The 13890-nt window shown below is 45.8% G+C and overlaps 2 protein-coding genes across 5 annotated transcripts in view; both read right to left on the reverse strand.

Moving 5' to 3' along the window:
* The window catches only part of ube2j2 (ubiquitin-conjugating enzyme E2, J2 (UBC6 homolog, yeast)), a 31435-nt gene extending 30633 nt beyond the window's left edge, over window positions 1-802 (reverse strand). For 2 of the 4 annotated variants that reach the window (XM_048561386.1, XM_048561387.1), the window contains exon 1: window positions 582-802. The gene's annotated coding sequence lies outside the window, so the exon portion shown is untranslated. Of the gene's footprint in view, window positions 1-36; window positions 150-581 lie in introns of those variants that run through there. The other 2 variants (XM_059655580.1, XM_059655579.1) reach the window with 2 other exon arrangements.
* Window positions 803-6726: 5924 nt separating this feature from the next.
* On the reverse strand, window positions 6727-13368 carry mrpl20 (mitochondrial ribosomal protein L20). The gene is made up of 4 exons (XM_048561391.2): window positions 13149-13368; window positions 12868-12978; window positions 8785-8862; window positions 6727-7079 (listed from the first exon to the last, which is right to left on the reverse strand). The coding sequence occupies exons 1-4, from the start codon at window positions 13233-13235 to the stop codon at window positions 6906-6908; spliced, it is 450 nt and encodes a 149-aa protein (XP_048417348.1). The 5' UTR covers window positions 13236-13368; the 3' UTR covers window positions 6727-6905.
* Window positions 13369-13890: the final 522 nt, after the last annotated feature.

Below are 13890 nucleotides of genomic sequence, written 5' to 3' on the forward strand. Positions count from 1 at the left end.
AGTAGTTCCTCTACCATTGATGGTAGACTCACTGACCTTTAGCTTTCTCCTTTATACGTATCGCCTTTCTCCAACAATGGTACCCACATAAGCTATCCTTCAGTCAAACACAGGAAAAACTGGAGAAACTCAGCAGGTCTGGCAGCATCTGTGGAGAGAAAAAAGGAGAGAGATCTTGAGAAGTGAGCGGTTTTCTCTCCACAAATGCTGCACAACCTGCTGAGTACGCCCGGCAATTTAAGAGACTGTCCCCTCCGAAGGACCTCAAAAGTGAAGGGAGCTGGCAGGTCAGGTTTCAGAAATTCACGGAATGGTCAAGGAGGTTCTCAACGAGCAGCCACAGCGGGTAAGGATCATGGATGGGGCTGAGATTTGACTGGTTTCTTTTTTCCACATCCATTGGGAGTTCCCGGTGTCATGACGATTCCTTCAGAGATCACACTCCCGCACTCTCAGTGACAGCCGGAGAGGATGGAGCCAGTGGGGACGGGCTACGGGGGGGTGATGGTGGTTAGGCCCGGTACCGGGCCACCTCGGGCCTTACTCCCTCCCCTCATCCCCCGCAGGCCCTCGGCATTTACCTCGACATGAAATCCAGTTCCAGCGCCTTCCGAACGGGATCCTGGCCGAGCAGCTACACCGTGGATCGCCGCTCCTTTCCCCCAAGAAAATGAACCGAATCCCAGCACCGCGGTGAAGCGACGGCGGCGCTAATATGGCGGCCACGGGCCCGGCCTGGTGCAGCAGCAAAACCCGTCCGGGCGCCCGGCTCGGCCGCTTCTCCCTGGCGGCACCTACCGGATCTACATCATGTGCACACACTCCCCCTGGCGGCACCTCCCGAATCTGCACCGCCTGCTCTCTCACTGTCACTCACACTCCCTCTGGCGGCAGCTCCCAGATCCACACTATGTGCTCGCTCCACCTTGCTTCCAGTTTCACAGCACCTTAGGTCACTCATTCACCCTAGCTGCAATTCCCACTCTCACAGCAGTAGCTGTAACATGCGGATGGAAACGTCAGGGGTAGCACGGTGGCTCAGTGGATAGAACTGCAGCCTCACAGCACCAGGGACGATTCCAGCCTCGGGCTGGAGTTTGCACATTCTCCCCGTGTCTGCGTGGTTTCCTCCCACAGCCCAAAGTTGTGCCATGCTAAATACTAAATTGCATGTAGTGTTCAGGGAGGTGTGGGTGGGATGGCTCTTCAAGGGGGAGTGTGGACTTGTTGGCCCAAAGGGCCTGTTTCCACACTGTAGGGAGTCTAATCTAAAAGCATCCAGTTCACCTCCAAACTAAGCTGACCCCAACAGACATAACAAAGTGTGGAGCTTTGAACATGGGTTAGCGTTTGAACATGAACACAGCAGGCCCAGCAGCATCCTGGGAGCACAAAAACTGACGTTTCAGGCCTCTGCACCCTTCATCAGAACAGATATGTATTGGTTGACAATGTTTGTCAGTTTCATTGCTCACTCTGCACTCGCTCAGCAGGTTTCTGCTGATCTCTTCAATCTCACTTGACAAGAAACTCAGTCCCTAAACATTGTTAAAAAACTTCCCTATCAACCCACTAGATAATGCTGATAAAGCGTCACCAGACTCAAAATGCTGACTGTGATTTCTGTGGATAGGCCTGCTGAGTTTCTCCAGCAACTTGTGTTTTTGTTTCCAACCTACAGCATCCACGGTCCTTTCACTTTAACCCACTGGATAGGCCAAGTTGTTTCAATTAGAGCGGAGAAGGATGAAGGATGTCTGAAGTATTGAGGGGGATAGTTGGGAAGAAACCATTTCCCTTAACGGAGAGTCCCTAACCAGGAAGCAGCGTTTTAAGGTAAGGAGCAGGTTTGGAGGGTATCTGAGGAAAATATTTTTTTACCTGCATGGTTGTGGATGTCTGGAGCTCAATGCCTGAAACTCAATGCCTGAAAGGATAGGAATCCTCAAGACATTTAAGAACTATTTCAATGAGCAGTTGAAACACCATGCACCAAGACTATGGGCCAGACGCAGAGAAATGCATTTAGAACAGATGGATGTTTGATAACCAGCGTAGACATGATGGGCCAAAGGGTCTCGTTCTATGCTGTAAAGCTGTATCACCTGTCAGTCGAATACTCCTCATATATGCTGAAAGTGAGAGTCGAATACATTTAGCACTTTGCATAGCATGGCAGTCACTATTTACAGGGATACCCAACACTGGGTTAGCTGCATCAGCTCCAGAGGAAGTGGTGGTCTAGTGGTAACGGCACTAGATGAGTAATCCTGCATCCTAGACTCAACCCATAGACATAAGGGTTCATAATCCCACCACAACAGATGGTGAAAATTAAATCGAAGCTAGCCAAATGATGACTTGATTGATTTTCTAGTACCCTTTATGGAAAGAAATTTGACATTGTCTGGCCTACTTATGACTCCAGTTCCACACTAATGTGTTTGACTCCTCGGTACCCTCTGAAATGACCTGGCAGGCCCCTCAGTTCAAGGGCTCCCCCAATGATACCTTCATCCCATGAACGACTAAAGAGAAAACTCAGCCTTCCACAAACTACGGCAGCAAGTGTTTGCCAACAGACACTCTCCATAAATTGACATCAGCTCCCAAATTCCCTCACGTTCACGGCAAGGTGTTTTTGAGTTGCTTTTCTGATCTGTAAATGCACTCACTGCTCTGAAATGTGCAGCCCAGACAATGGCATAATTCAGGGCACCACTCCAATTAGCAAAGCCCTCAAACTCAAAACGCTGGGCTGCATCGGATTTTCACTTCAGCACTGACAAGTCTCAAACATCCATGCCCCATGTGGGAGACGAGCGTGTAACAGATGAATAAGGGTGTGACATAAATTAAGTAAAAGCAAACCCAGAGTAGCAACCCATTCTTGGGACAACCAAATGAATCTCACCTTCTCCCTTTCCCAGGGCAGCCAAACAAAGGCCTTTCTACACTGGGTTGTGCATGGGAAGTGGGACTAGCCAAATTACTCTTGCTAGGTGCTAGCTCAGACACAATGGCTGAAAGATCTCCTGTGCTCTAACCATTCTGATTCTTTTATGATTTCGCACACAGTGATCATGGCAACAGATAAGTATCATGTTCTGGGTAAACATTAGGCTTATTTTCTGGTTTTTTTTCTACCTGAGCTTCTGGTTGAAGTTTGGGTTGGAATAAGCTGTGTGGCCCTTCGGGTCTGCTCCACCATTCACTATGATTATGGCCGATAATCTAACTCATAATATCTGTTCCTGCTTTCCCACTGTATCCTTTGATCTCTTTGGCCCCAAACTCCTCCTTGAACTCACAACTCTTGGCCTTAACTGCTTTCTGTGGTAGTGAATTCTACAGGCTTGTCACTGGGTGAGGAAATTTCTCACCTCAAGGCTAATTGGTTTACTCATTATCCTTACACTGTGACTTCTGGACTCCCTCACCATCAAGAACATCCTTCCTTCATCTACCCTATCTAATCCCAATAGAATTTTATAGGATTCTATGAGATCCCCCTCATTCTTCTGAATTCTGGTGAATATAATCCTGAAAATTGGAGGTGTAGAGGACAGCGAAGGTTACCTCCAGGTACAAAGGACCTTAAATCAGATGGGCCAATGGGCTGAGGAGTGGCAGATGAAGTTTAATTTAGATGTACTGTATTTTGAAAAGGTAAATCAGTGCAGGATTTATACACTTAATAGGAAGGTCCTGGGGAGTGTCGCTGAACAAAGAGACCTTGGAATCCAGGTTCATAGTTCCCTGAAAGTGGAGTCACAGGTAGATAGGACAGTGAAGAGGCATTTGGCACGCTTGCGTTTATTGGACAGTGTTGAGTACAGGAGGTCACATTGTGGCTGTCCAGGACATTGGTGAGGCAACTTTTGGAATAGAGTGTTCAATTCTGGTCATTCTGCAATAGGAAGAATGCTATGAAACTTGAAAGGGTTCAGAAAAGATTTCGGAGGATGTTCCCAGGGTTGGAGAGTTTGAGATATAGGGACAGGCTGAATAGGCTGGGGATATTTTCCCTGGAGTATTGGTGACCGAGGGATGACCTTTTCGAGGTTTATAAAATCATGAGGGACATGGATAGGGTAAACACACAAGGTGGGGGAGTCCAAAACTAGAGGGCTTAGGTTAAGGTGAGAAGGGAAAGATTTAAAGACTGCCCAAGAGGTAACTTTTTCATGAAGAGGGTGGTTTGTGTATGGAATGAGCTGTCAGAAGAGATGGTGGAGGTGGATATAATTACAATATTTAAAAAGCACCAGGATGGGTACATGAACAGGACTGATATAGAAGGATATGGGCTAAACGCTGGCAAATGGGTCTAGATTTATTTACAATACCTGGTCAGTACAGATGAGTTGGACCAAAGGGTCTGTTTCCAATCTGTATGACTATGATCCAACCTCTCCTCAGTTTGGTAAACCTTCACTGCACTCCCTCTATAGCAAAAACATCCTTCCTCAGATAACAGACCAAAACTGCACACAATACTCCAGAAGTGGGCTCACCAAGGTCCTGTATAATGGCACTGAAACATCCCTGCTTCTGAATTCCTTCAATAGATAATCCAGAAACTCCACTCCACTGCAATCCTTTTGACACACATCTCAAGTCTCAATGGACCAGTCTAGAGGCATGATGTGGTCACTAGTGGACATGAATCTCAAACATCTGTGCTATTATGTGTTTGTGAGCCTTCCGGTTCCAAATACAAGCTGACTCGGTAGCTCAGATATCCAGATAGAAACCTTCATCTCGGGCTTCCATCCAGGACAGCAACATACCTCAATACTGTAGAGATAAGCTTCAGGAACCGAACTCAGGATCTGTGACTCTTCTCTGTGGATTGTGTGATCTGTGTGTATTGAGCAACCATTGGTTCTTGACACTTACCTCGCAGCCAGGCAAATCTTTCATGAGTGAATCATTTGAAATTTCAAACCGCATTCCCTCTTAGCAGGACAGAGGTTTAGAACATCATTGCTAAGTTGAAAGCAAGAGGTATTTTCCATAGGCTTGGGGACTTCAAAACTAGGGGGTGTAACTTTGGGGTGAGAGGAGCAAGATTTAATAGGGACATGAGAGGCAATCTTTCATACACAGGATGGTTTGTACATGGAATGACCTGCCAGAGGAGGTGGTAGATGCAGGTGTACAGTTACAATATTTAAGAGACACAAAAACAAATTGCTGAAAAGCTCAGGACTGGCAACCCTTCCTCAGAATATTTAAAAGGCATTTGGACAGGTACATGGATGGGAGGAAGGTTTTGGGGGATATGGGGCAAATGGGACTAGTTCAATTTGGGAAACTGGGTTGGCACAGACAAGTTGAACCAAAGAACATAAGAACCAGGAGCAGCAGTAGGCTACCTGGCCCTTTGAGCCTGTTCCACCATTAATAAGTTCATGGCTGATCTTTTCATGGCCTCAGTTCCAGTTACCCACCATCTCACCATAACCTTTACAAGCGTCTGTTTCCATGCTGTACGACAATTATGAAGAAGGAACAAGAACGGAGATATGGGTAGAGGTGGTGAGGGATACAGAAACAGCAAAACTTTCACGGAGTGGAGCAGAAGAGAAAGTAGGCAGAGAGGAGGCTAAACAAAAGCAAACAATGGAATAGGAAAGCTGAGGGAACGAGACAGAGGTGCTAACAGAGGGCAGACATAGACGGAGAGAACGGACAGAGATCAGTGCAAGATTGGACACAGGCCCATGGGGAGGGGGTGGGGAGGCAGGAGAAGATGCACATTCACTTAGTGAAGAGGGAGAATCTGATTTTTGTTTTGTTTAGAACATGCAATACTTCTAGCAATTTCAAAAAAATTCTTGCTGTCAATCTCTGCAAATTTCAGTGATCAAACTGTGTCCAGGCTGACTAAACAAAAAAAAAGGTCCAATTTACTCACATCATCCAGTTTCTTTGTCCCATAACCCACATTTTACCTCTTCACGTACTGGTTACATTTCTGAAGCGTCCCAGGGAATTTGCTTCCAGAGGAATGGTATCCCAACTGAACGACCGTCTGTTTAAAAGAAAATCCAATTTCCACTCTTCCTTCAATGGTTTCAGATTTGTGACCACAGTTGAGGGCTGACTTCCTGGATGGTCAGCAGCTGTAATTGTTGGAGTTACTTGGAGTTAGCCCGACTTAAGACTGCCAGGTCACAGCTCTCTTCAAGAAATAATGTCCTAGCCAACATAACTTTGAAGGAAAATATCCAACTACAACAGGCCTCATGTCCACAGACATTCTCGCACTACTGAAGCATTTTAACTCAGTTACACTGATGCTTTACGAGAGGCATTATGTAAAAGATGCATTGAGTTTGATAGACCAGGAGTGTGTCACACATCATAAAAGGACAGCCAGTGAGTAAATGTAGCATAACAATTTACAGTTTGGGTTAAGTTGTAAACAGTATTGGAAAGGAACAACGAGGTTGTGGGGGGGGGGGGGGGGGGGGGCGGTTTCTTAGACAAGGATATTTACAATCTGACAAATAGGGTTCTGATGAAATCCCCCACTTGCTGTACTATGGTTACATAGCTGCATATTCACTCATTCCACAGCAGGAGAAAAATCACCCCTTCAACCCCACTCACTTGGAATTGGCCACATTCCTCAGGAGGATTTCCAAGTCTTCACTCTCCAGCCAGTATGCCTAGCTCTGTTCGAGCCTCCTCTCCCTCACCCAACAAACTGCTGCATTTCAATATAAAAACTTTATTCAAAGAATTCCGCACATAATTATCAATCACTAGAGTCAAGCCCATAAAGTGACTGAAAATCTTGAGAGAGACAAGCGTCTGTCATAAATGTTCTGTTCAAGTGGCAGCAAAGTCAGTCATGGTGAGAAGTATTTGCAGAAAGTATTCACTTTCCTTCCTTAGTTTGAATGTACAATGCGAGAAAATATACCATTGGGCTCTCGGCCATCACCCAGTGCATCGTGGAAGCCTTCTTCCCTCCTTCGCTTGGCCAGTGCTGCCAGGGATTTGAACGTCTTTGGTTCATATATGGCCAAATCTGAAAGGACTTTCCTGTTTAATTCCACCTGACACTATTAAACATAAAAACAAGCATTTTAGTGGCAGAAAAGCAACCTGCACAATTTTCAAAAGTCCCCTTTTGCTTTTAAGTCTCAGGCTATAAATAGTAAAATAGCACGGCCAGCACGGTGGCTCAGTGGTTAGCACCGCAGTCTCACGGCACCAGGGACCCAGGTTCAATTCCACCCACAGGGTGTTTGGAGTTTGCACATTCTCCTTGTGTCTGCATAGGTTTCGTCCGGGTGCTCCAGTTTCCTCCCACAGTCCAGGCTAGGTGGGTTGGCTATGCTAAATTGCCCAGAGTGCCCAGGGATGTTTAGGTTAGGTGGGTTAGACAAGGGAAATGCAGGGTTGGAGGAATGGGTCTAGGTGGGATGCTCTTCAGAGGGGTGGTGTGGACTGAATAGCCTGGATCCACACGATAGAGTTTCTATGATTTCTGTAAATACTGGGAAGTATTGGCAATATATAGTAAAGTTGCCATAGAGCTGCTCTCTCATTAAAGAGAGACAGTTGATGTAGTTTAACCCACATGTCACCATGCTTCTGGAGGGGACAGGTTGCAAAGGAGGGTTCTCCATGGTAACCATAGCTGGGTGTGGGAATTTGTTGATTTAGCCACACTAGCTAAACCCGCTCAGTGCACTGTGACACTCAATTCAAAAATACACAGAAAAGGCCCACATCAAGCATGGTCAAACACCAACTCTATTTTGCTGCTAATCTTGGAAAACTGCCAATGGTTTTGGTCCTTGACACTTGACTGCACTACGTTCAAACTGCACCTCTGTTTCAGCAAGCATGAGGCAGACTATGCTCTGGGCCTTCAGGACATTTTCTGTCAATGACACCTTGGCAATATTTATGTCTGCCTGTATCAACTCCTTGCTGTAGTCCTGCTCAGCGTGCCCCACAATGCGTCCGTCTCAGAGAGTGAGCAGCTCATGTCAATGCTCTCGAAAGAACACTAGATACACAATAAGAAACTGAATGGATTGATTTGTGGTTCTGATCTTAACCGTTATTTCTAAGCTGTAACTGGGAATTCCTTCTAAGCATATCGCCCAAGACTTTACAAAGCTATGAAGTCAATGCCATTCAGTGAGATCTGTTTTGTTTAAAGTTAATACACAAGATGGAACAAAATAAGTGATAGCTCCCTGGTCTGCTGTTTACTTTAGCCTTCCTGCACTTTACATAGCAGAAAGATGAGCCACATACAAGACTTCCTACCTTCATGTTGCCCATGTATCCTGAAGCTCTTCAAAAGGAAGTAAATTATTTTATTTGGAAGCAGAAAGCCTCTTGCTCTCCAAACCATAGTTGCTGGCAGTGAGCACTCAGCAAGATCCCAAAGCAGCAAACTGGGTTAATGATTGATTGATCTGTTTCAGTAAGGATTTTCTTCTCAGGGTAACTGTTGACCAAGGCACTGGGAGAACTTCCACATTGTTGTTCAGTTCTGTCAGTTGGGGTTGTCTGACACTGTGGGGAAGAGACAGTGCCTCTGACATGTCCTCGGTTGATGTGGCAGCTAGATTGTGTGTTCCAGGCCTGAATGGGCCTAGACTCCACAAGGTGCTTGCTCCCAACGAAACAAACGTAATGTTCCGCTCAAGAGACTCCTCTACGGCTTGAATGAAATTTAAACCATTTATCCTTGGAATTTGACAAAGTCAGTCAAGTTCATTAAAATGTTTAAACATGCAACCTCACCTTAACCAGGTTACTGATCAAAATAGGGTACTTCAGTCCGTGCTCCCGTGATGCAGCTGCTATCCTGTTTATCCAAAGCTGAAAACAGAACAAAACATTTTTCGAGAACTCCTTTGAACAGTGCCCCTTCCTATTGATTCAGGGTGTTTACGGCATGTACCTTTTGAATGGAAATCAGCTCATTCAATCATCTTCCTAGTCTGTAAAAACTGAAAACAAAAAACTGTGGATGCTGGAAATCAGAAACAAGAACGGAAATTGCTGGAAAAGCTCAGCAGGTCTGGCGGCATCTATGGAGAGAAGTTAGAATTAACGTTTTGGGTCCAGTGACTCTTCCTCGGAATATATGCTGTCAGACCTGGTGAGCTTTTCCAGCAACTTCATGTTTTGTCTCTTCCTATTTGAGTTTGTTCTGATGATTTAAAATACATCATCCACTTCACACTGGTTTGGGTTCACTTAAGATGCAGTTCTCATGCAGTAAGTAATTCAGGTTTGTATTTACATTAGAATGGGACAGCCTTGTGCAACAGGTGGGCTACAGCAGCTGGGGATGGGCAACAGATGCAAGCCCACTTCCTACTAACCTCTACTCACCAGCCCTCTTAAAACAGACACGCAATAACCAGGAACAATGCTTAACAGCTACCTGCTGAGGACAGGTGAGGCAGACTAGGGAGGGGACAACTAACTGCAATTAACCATGGAAGGGAAGGATGGTATCAAATAGAAAGGGAAAAATAAGGTGGCAAAGGTAAGTTGTACGCAAGAGGTTTCAGAAAGTTGTAAAAATAACCAAAACATAACAAAAAGAAAATACACTGACAACAAACTAGCAAGTAATATAGAAACTAACAGTAAGAATTTCTATAAATTTATAAAAAGGATGATAGAGACCAAAGCAGACCTAAGTCCTTTAAACAATGAGGCTGGGAAAATAATAATGGGAAACCACGAAATGGCAAAGCAGTTGAATAAGTACTTTGCATCAGTCTTCACAGGGTGGACATTAATAGCACTCGAAAATTACTTAATAATCATGGAGCTAAATGTGGAAGGAGGGGCAGGAAGAGGAGGAGGAAATAACTACGTTATCATGAGAGAAATAAAAAGACTCAGGCAGAAAAAAAAAGGATGAAAGCCCAATAACACCCCTGGCCCTGATGGGTTACATCCTACAACTTTAAAAAGTTAACAAAGATATTGAGTGCGCTCTGGTAATCTTCCAAGAATCTTTAGATTTGGGAAAATCCCAGACAATTGGGAAACTGCCACAGTAATACCCTTATTACAGGGATAGAGAGAAAAATCAGGAGGCTATAGGTCAATGAGCTTACCATCTGTCACTGGGAAAGCGTTAAGTGTCTACAATAAAGGATACAAAATGAAATTAAACAGAGTCAGCATGGTTTCGTGAAGGGGAAATCACACCAGACACATTTATTGCAGCTATTTCAGGAGACAGAAAGAAGTTTAGGTAAAAGTGATCCAGTAGATGTTATAGAGTCATAGAATTGTACAGCACTGAAACAGATCCTTTGATCCAACCCGTCCATGCTGGCCAAATATCTTAGATAAATTTAGTTCCATTTGCCAGCTTTTGGCCCATATCTCTCTAAACCCTTCCCATTCATCTACGTATCCAAATGACTTTTAAATGTAGTTGTACCAGCCTCTAACACTTTCTTTGATGGCTCATTCCATACATGTACTATCCTCGGCATGAAAAAGTTACACTGCATCCACTGTACCCGGTGCGGCTTCCTCTACATTGGGGAAACCAAGCGGAGGCTTGGGGACCGCTTTGCAGAACACCTCCGCTCGGTTCGCAATAAACAACTGCATCTCCCAGTCACAAACCATTTCCACTCCCCCTCCCATTCTTTAGATGACATGTCCATCGTGGGCCTCCTGCAGTGCCACAATGATGCCACCCGAAGGTTGCAGGAACAGCAACTCATATTCCGCCAGGGAACCCTGCAGCCTAATGGTATTAATTTGGACTTCACCAGCTTCAAAGTCTCCCCTTCCCCCTCCGCATCCCAAAACCAGCCCAGTTCTTCCCCTCCCCCCACTGCACCACACAATCAGCCCAGCTCTTCCCCCCCACCCACTGCATCCCAAAACCAGTCCAATCTGTCTCTGCCTCCCTAACCTGTTCTTCCTCTCACCCATCCCTTCCTCCCACCCCAAGCCGCACCTCCATCTCCGACCTACTAACCTCATCTCACCTCCTTGACCGGTCCGTCTTCCCTGGACTGATCTATCCCCTCCCTACCTCCCCACCTATACTCTCCTCTCCACCTATCTTCTTTTCTCTCCATCTTCGGTCCGCCTCCCCCTCTCTATTTATTCCAGAACCCTCACCCCATCCCCCTCTCTGATGAAGGGTCTAGGCCCGAAACGTCAGCTTTTGTGTTCCTGAGATGCTGCTGGGCCTGCTGTGTTCATCCAGCCTCACATTTCATTACAATAGGAATTGAGACAGGTTAAAGAAGTGGGCAAAAACTTGGCAGATGGAGAATAACGTGGGAAAATGTGACTTTACACACTTTAGCAAGAAGACCAGAAGAAATGAATATTATTTAAACAGAGAAAGACTGCAGAAAGCTGTAGCACAAAGGGATTTGTGCGGTCACTGTGCATGAATCACAAAAGCTAGCAGCCAAGTTCAGTGGGTTCGAGGAAAGCAAATGGAATGCTGGCTTTAAGAGTATAAAAGGTAGACCGGTCTTACTACAACTTTATTACACATCCAGGATACTGCAAACAGTTTTTGTCCTTTTATCGAAGGAAAGATTCAAGGCAATCCAGGGAAAGTTCATGAGGTTGATTCCAGGTGTGGAAGGAGTTTCTGATGGAGGAGAGATTGAGTAGGTTGGGCTTAGACTCATTGGAATTTTAAAAACATTAGAAAAGAGCTTATTGATAAAGGACTTTTACGGGACTTGATGAGAGATGCAGAGAGATTATTTTCCCTTAGAGCAGAGGGGAGAGAGAGTCTAGAATCGGAGGGCATCATCTCAAAGTTAGGGGTAACTCATTTAAGAAAGAGATAAAGAGGACTTACTTCTTTTTCAGAGGGTAATAAATCTGTGGAATTCTTCACTGCGGAGGGTTTGTTAAGGCTGGGTTGTTAAAGTATAGTCAAGGCTGAGACTGTCTTATTAATTAGAAATTAGTCTATCACAGGTAACAGGGCATACACATAAAGTGGAGTTGATAATTCTCAGATCAGCCATGATCTCATCGAATGATGGAGCAGAAACCGGCAGGCGGGATGGCCTACTTCTGTTCTTTACACTTTTAATGGTGGGCAGTCATTTCCATTAGCTCTCCATGGTAACTGTTTTATGAAGAAGGTACAATGTGTGAATGAGTTTGTGCCATGTTGTTTTGAAGGTCTACCTACTCACATAGCCACTGTATGTGGATGCAACCCTTGATCAAGGTCCTAAAACTAATTTAATCCTAAATCAAGAGAAATACATTTAAGAATGGCTGTTTGACCAGAAGCCTCACAGTTCATCATGTGCCCATTCAAGCCGCTTCCTGACTGTAATTACTGTGTTGTCCCAATCGTACAGATAAGACCATAAGACACAGGAGTGGAAGTAAGGCCATTCAGCCCTTCAAATCCACTCCGCCATTTAAATCATGGCTGATGGGCATTTCAACACCACTTCCCTGCACTCTCCCCATAACCCTTGATTCCTTCTGAGATCAAGAATTTGTCGATCTCTGCCTTGAAGGCATCCAACCTCCCGGCCTCCACGGCACTCTGCGGCAATGAATTCCACAAGCCCACCACTCTCTGGCTGAAGAAATGTCGTCTCATTTCAGTTTTAAATTTACCCCCTCTAATTTTAAGGCTGACTTCAAACCTCAAACTCGTCCGGGACAGTCCTGCCCCTTGCAGACTGTGACCTTGACTGGGAGTTAGGCATCTTGCCCAGTTCAACTACCCAATCTTTAGGAGACCCACACCGGTTAATACCGCCCTAAGTGGCCTGTCAGGGTTCCCTCGAATGCCTAAGCCCAGTATGTGCGGACACCTCTGGGCTATCCCGCCTGCCGGTTTACCGTCCTCATGTTCCGCTTCTTGAGTCTCCTGGCCTTGGTGGAGTACAGGAAAGCTCTCCGCACCGCCCGCAAAGCAAGGCTGTAACATCGGTTCTTCCTGCCGCGGAAATGCTGCGAAAACAAAAAGACGACTCTCATGAAAATCGGGTCCCGGTGACACAGAAAAGGCCCAACACAGCCAAAGGCATTCGTAAAGCGGTCTCAGGTCCCGAACTGCAATCCGGTTCCCTCATCCACCCACTAGGCCAGGCTCCAATGTAGTTCTCGTTGGCCCCTCTCACCCGGGCATGTTGTAGCACCTCCTGGACCCGCCAGTAGCGGTCGGGACCTCGGCTCCGGATCCAGCGGGACAACGACAGGAAAACCATGGGCAGCCCCGATACTCTTCCCTCTTCACCAAGCTCGGCCTCCTCCGGAACACCGGGCGCCTTCCAAGTCGGCAGTGGGCGGGACCTGGGCTCCTGTCTCCAACCCGCGGCCTGTTTAAGACCGCGTTACACGTTCAGAATGCGGTGCGTCTGTTTTAGAATGTAGTGTGACTCTGTCAGAACGTTGTGTAACGCTCTCAGAACACAGTGCGTCTGTTTTAGAATGTGGTGTATCTATTTTAGAACGTTGTGCGTCGCCCTTAGAAGACTGTATTTGTTTTAGAATGCAGTGTATCTCACTTAGAACACGGTGTATCTGTTTTAGAATATAGTGTATCTCCCTTAGAATGTACAGTTTAAAAACTTAATTACAGTCCTCTTGATATTTTAACAAAGTCAGTTGTTTCAGTAGAGTTCCAGATCCCTGTTTAAGCTCTCCTGGGGCCTTGAAAACCTTCTGGCCATATTGATGTTCTGCTTTGGAACCTGCACTAACCCCCTGTTGCAAGTTGATCCACTACAGCTACAACACTGGCGTTTCCCCACAATGTGAAAAATCGCCTGACTATGTTCCACTCACAAAAGGTAAGTCAAATCCAGCCTGAGAATTACCACCTCCATCGATTCTCCGTCTTCAACCAAGTGCTGGGAGGTG

The sequence above is a fragment of the Stegostoma tigrinum genome, chromosome 28 (genome assembly GCF_030684315.1).
Source record: "Stegostoma tigrinum isolate sSteTig4 chromosome 28, sSteTig4.hap1, whole genome shotgun sequence".
NCBI lineage: Eukaryota > Metazoa > Chordata > Chondrichthyes > Orectolobiformes > Stegostomatidae > Stegostoma > Stegostoma tigrinum.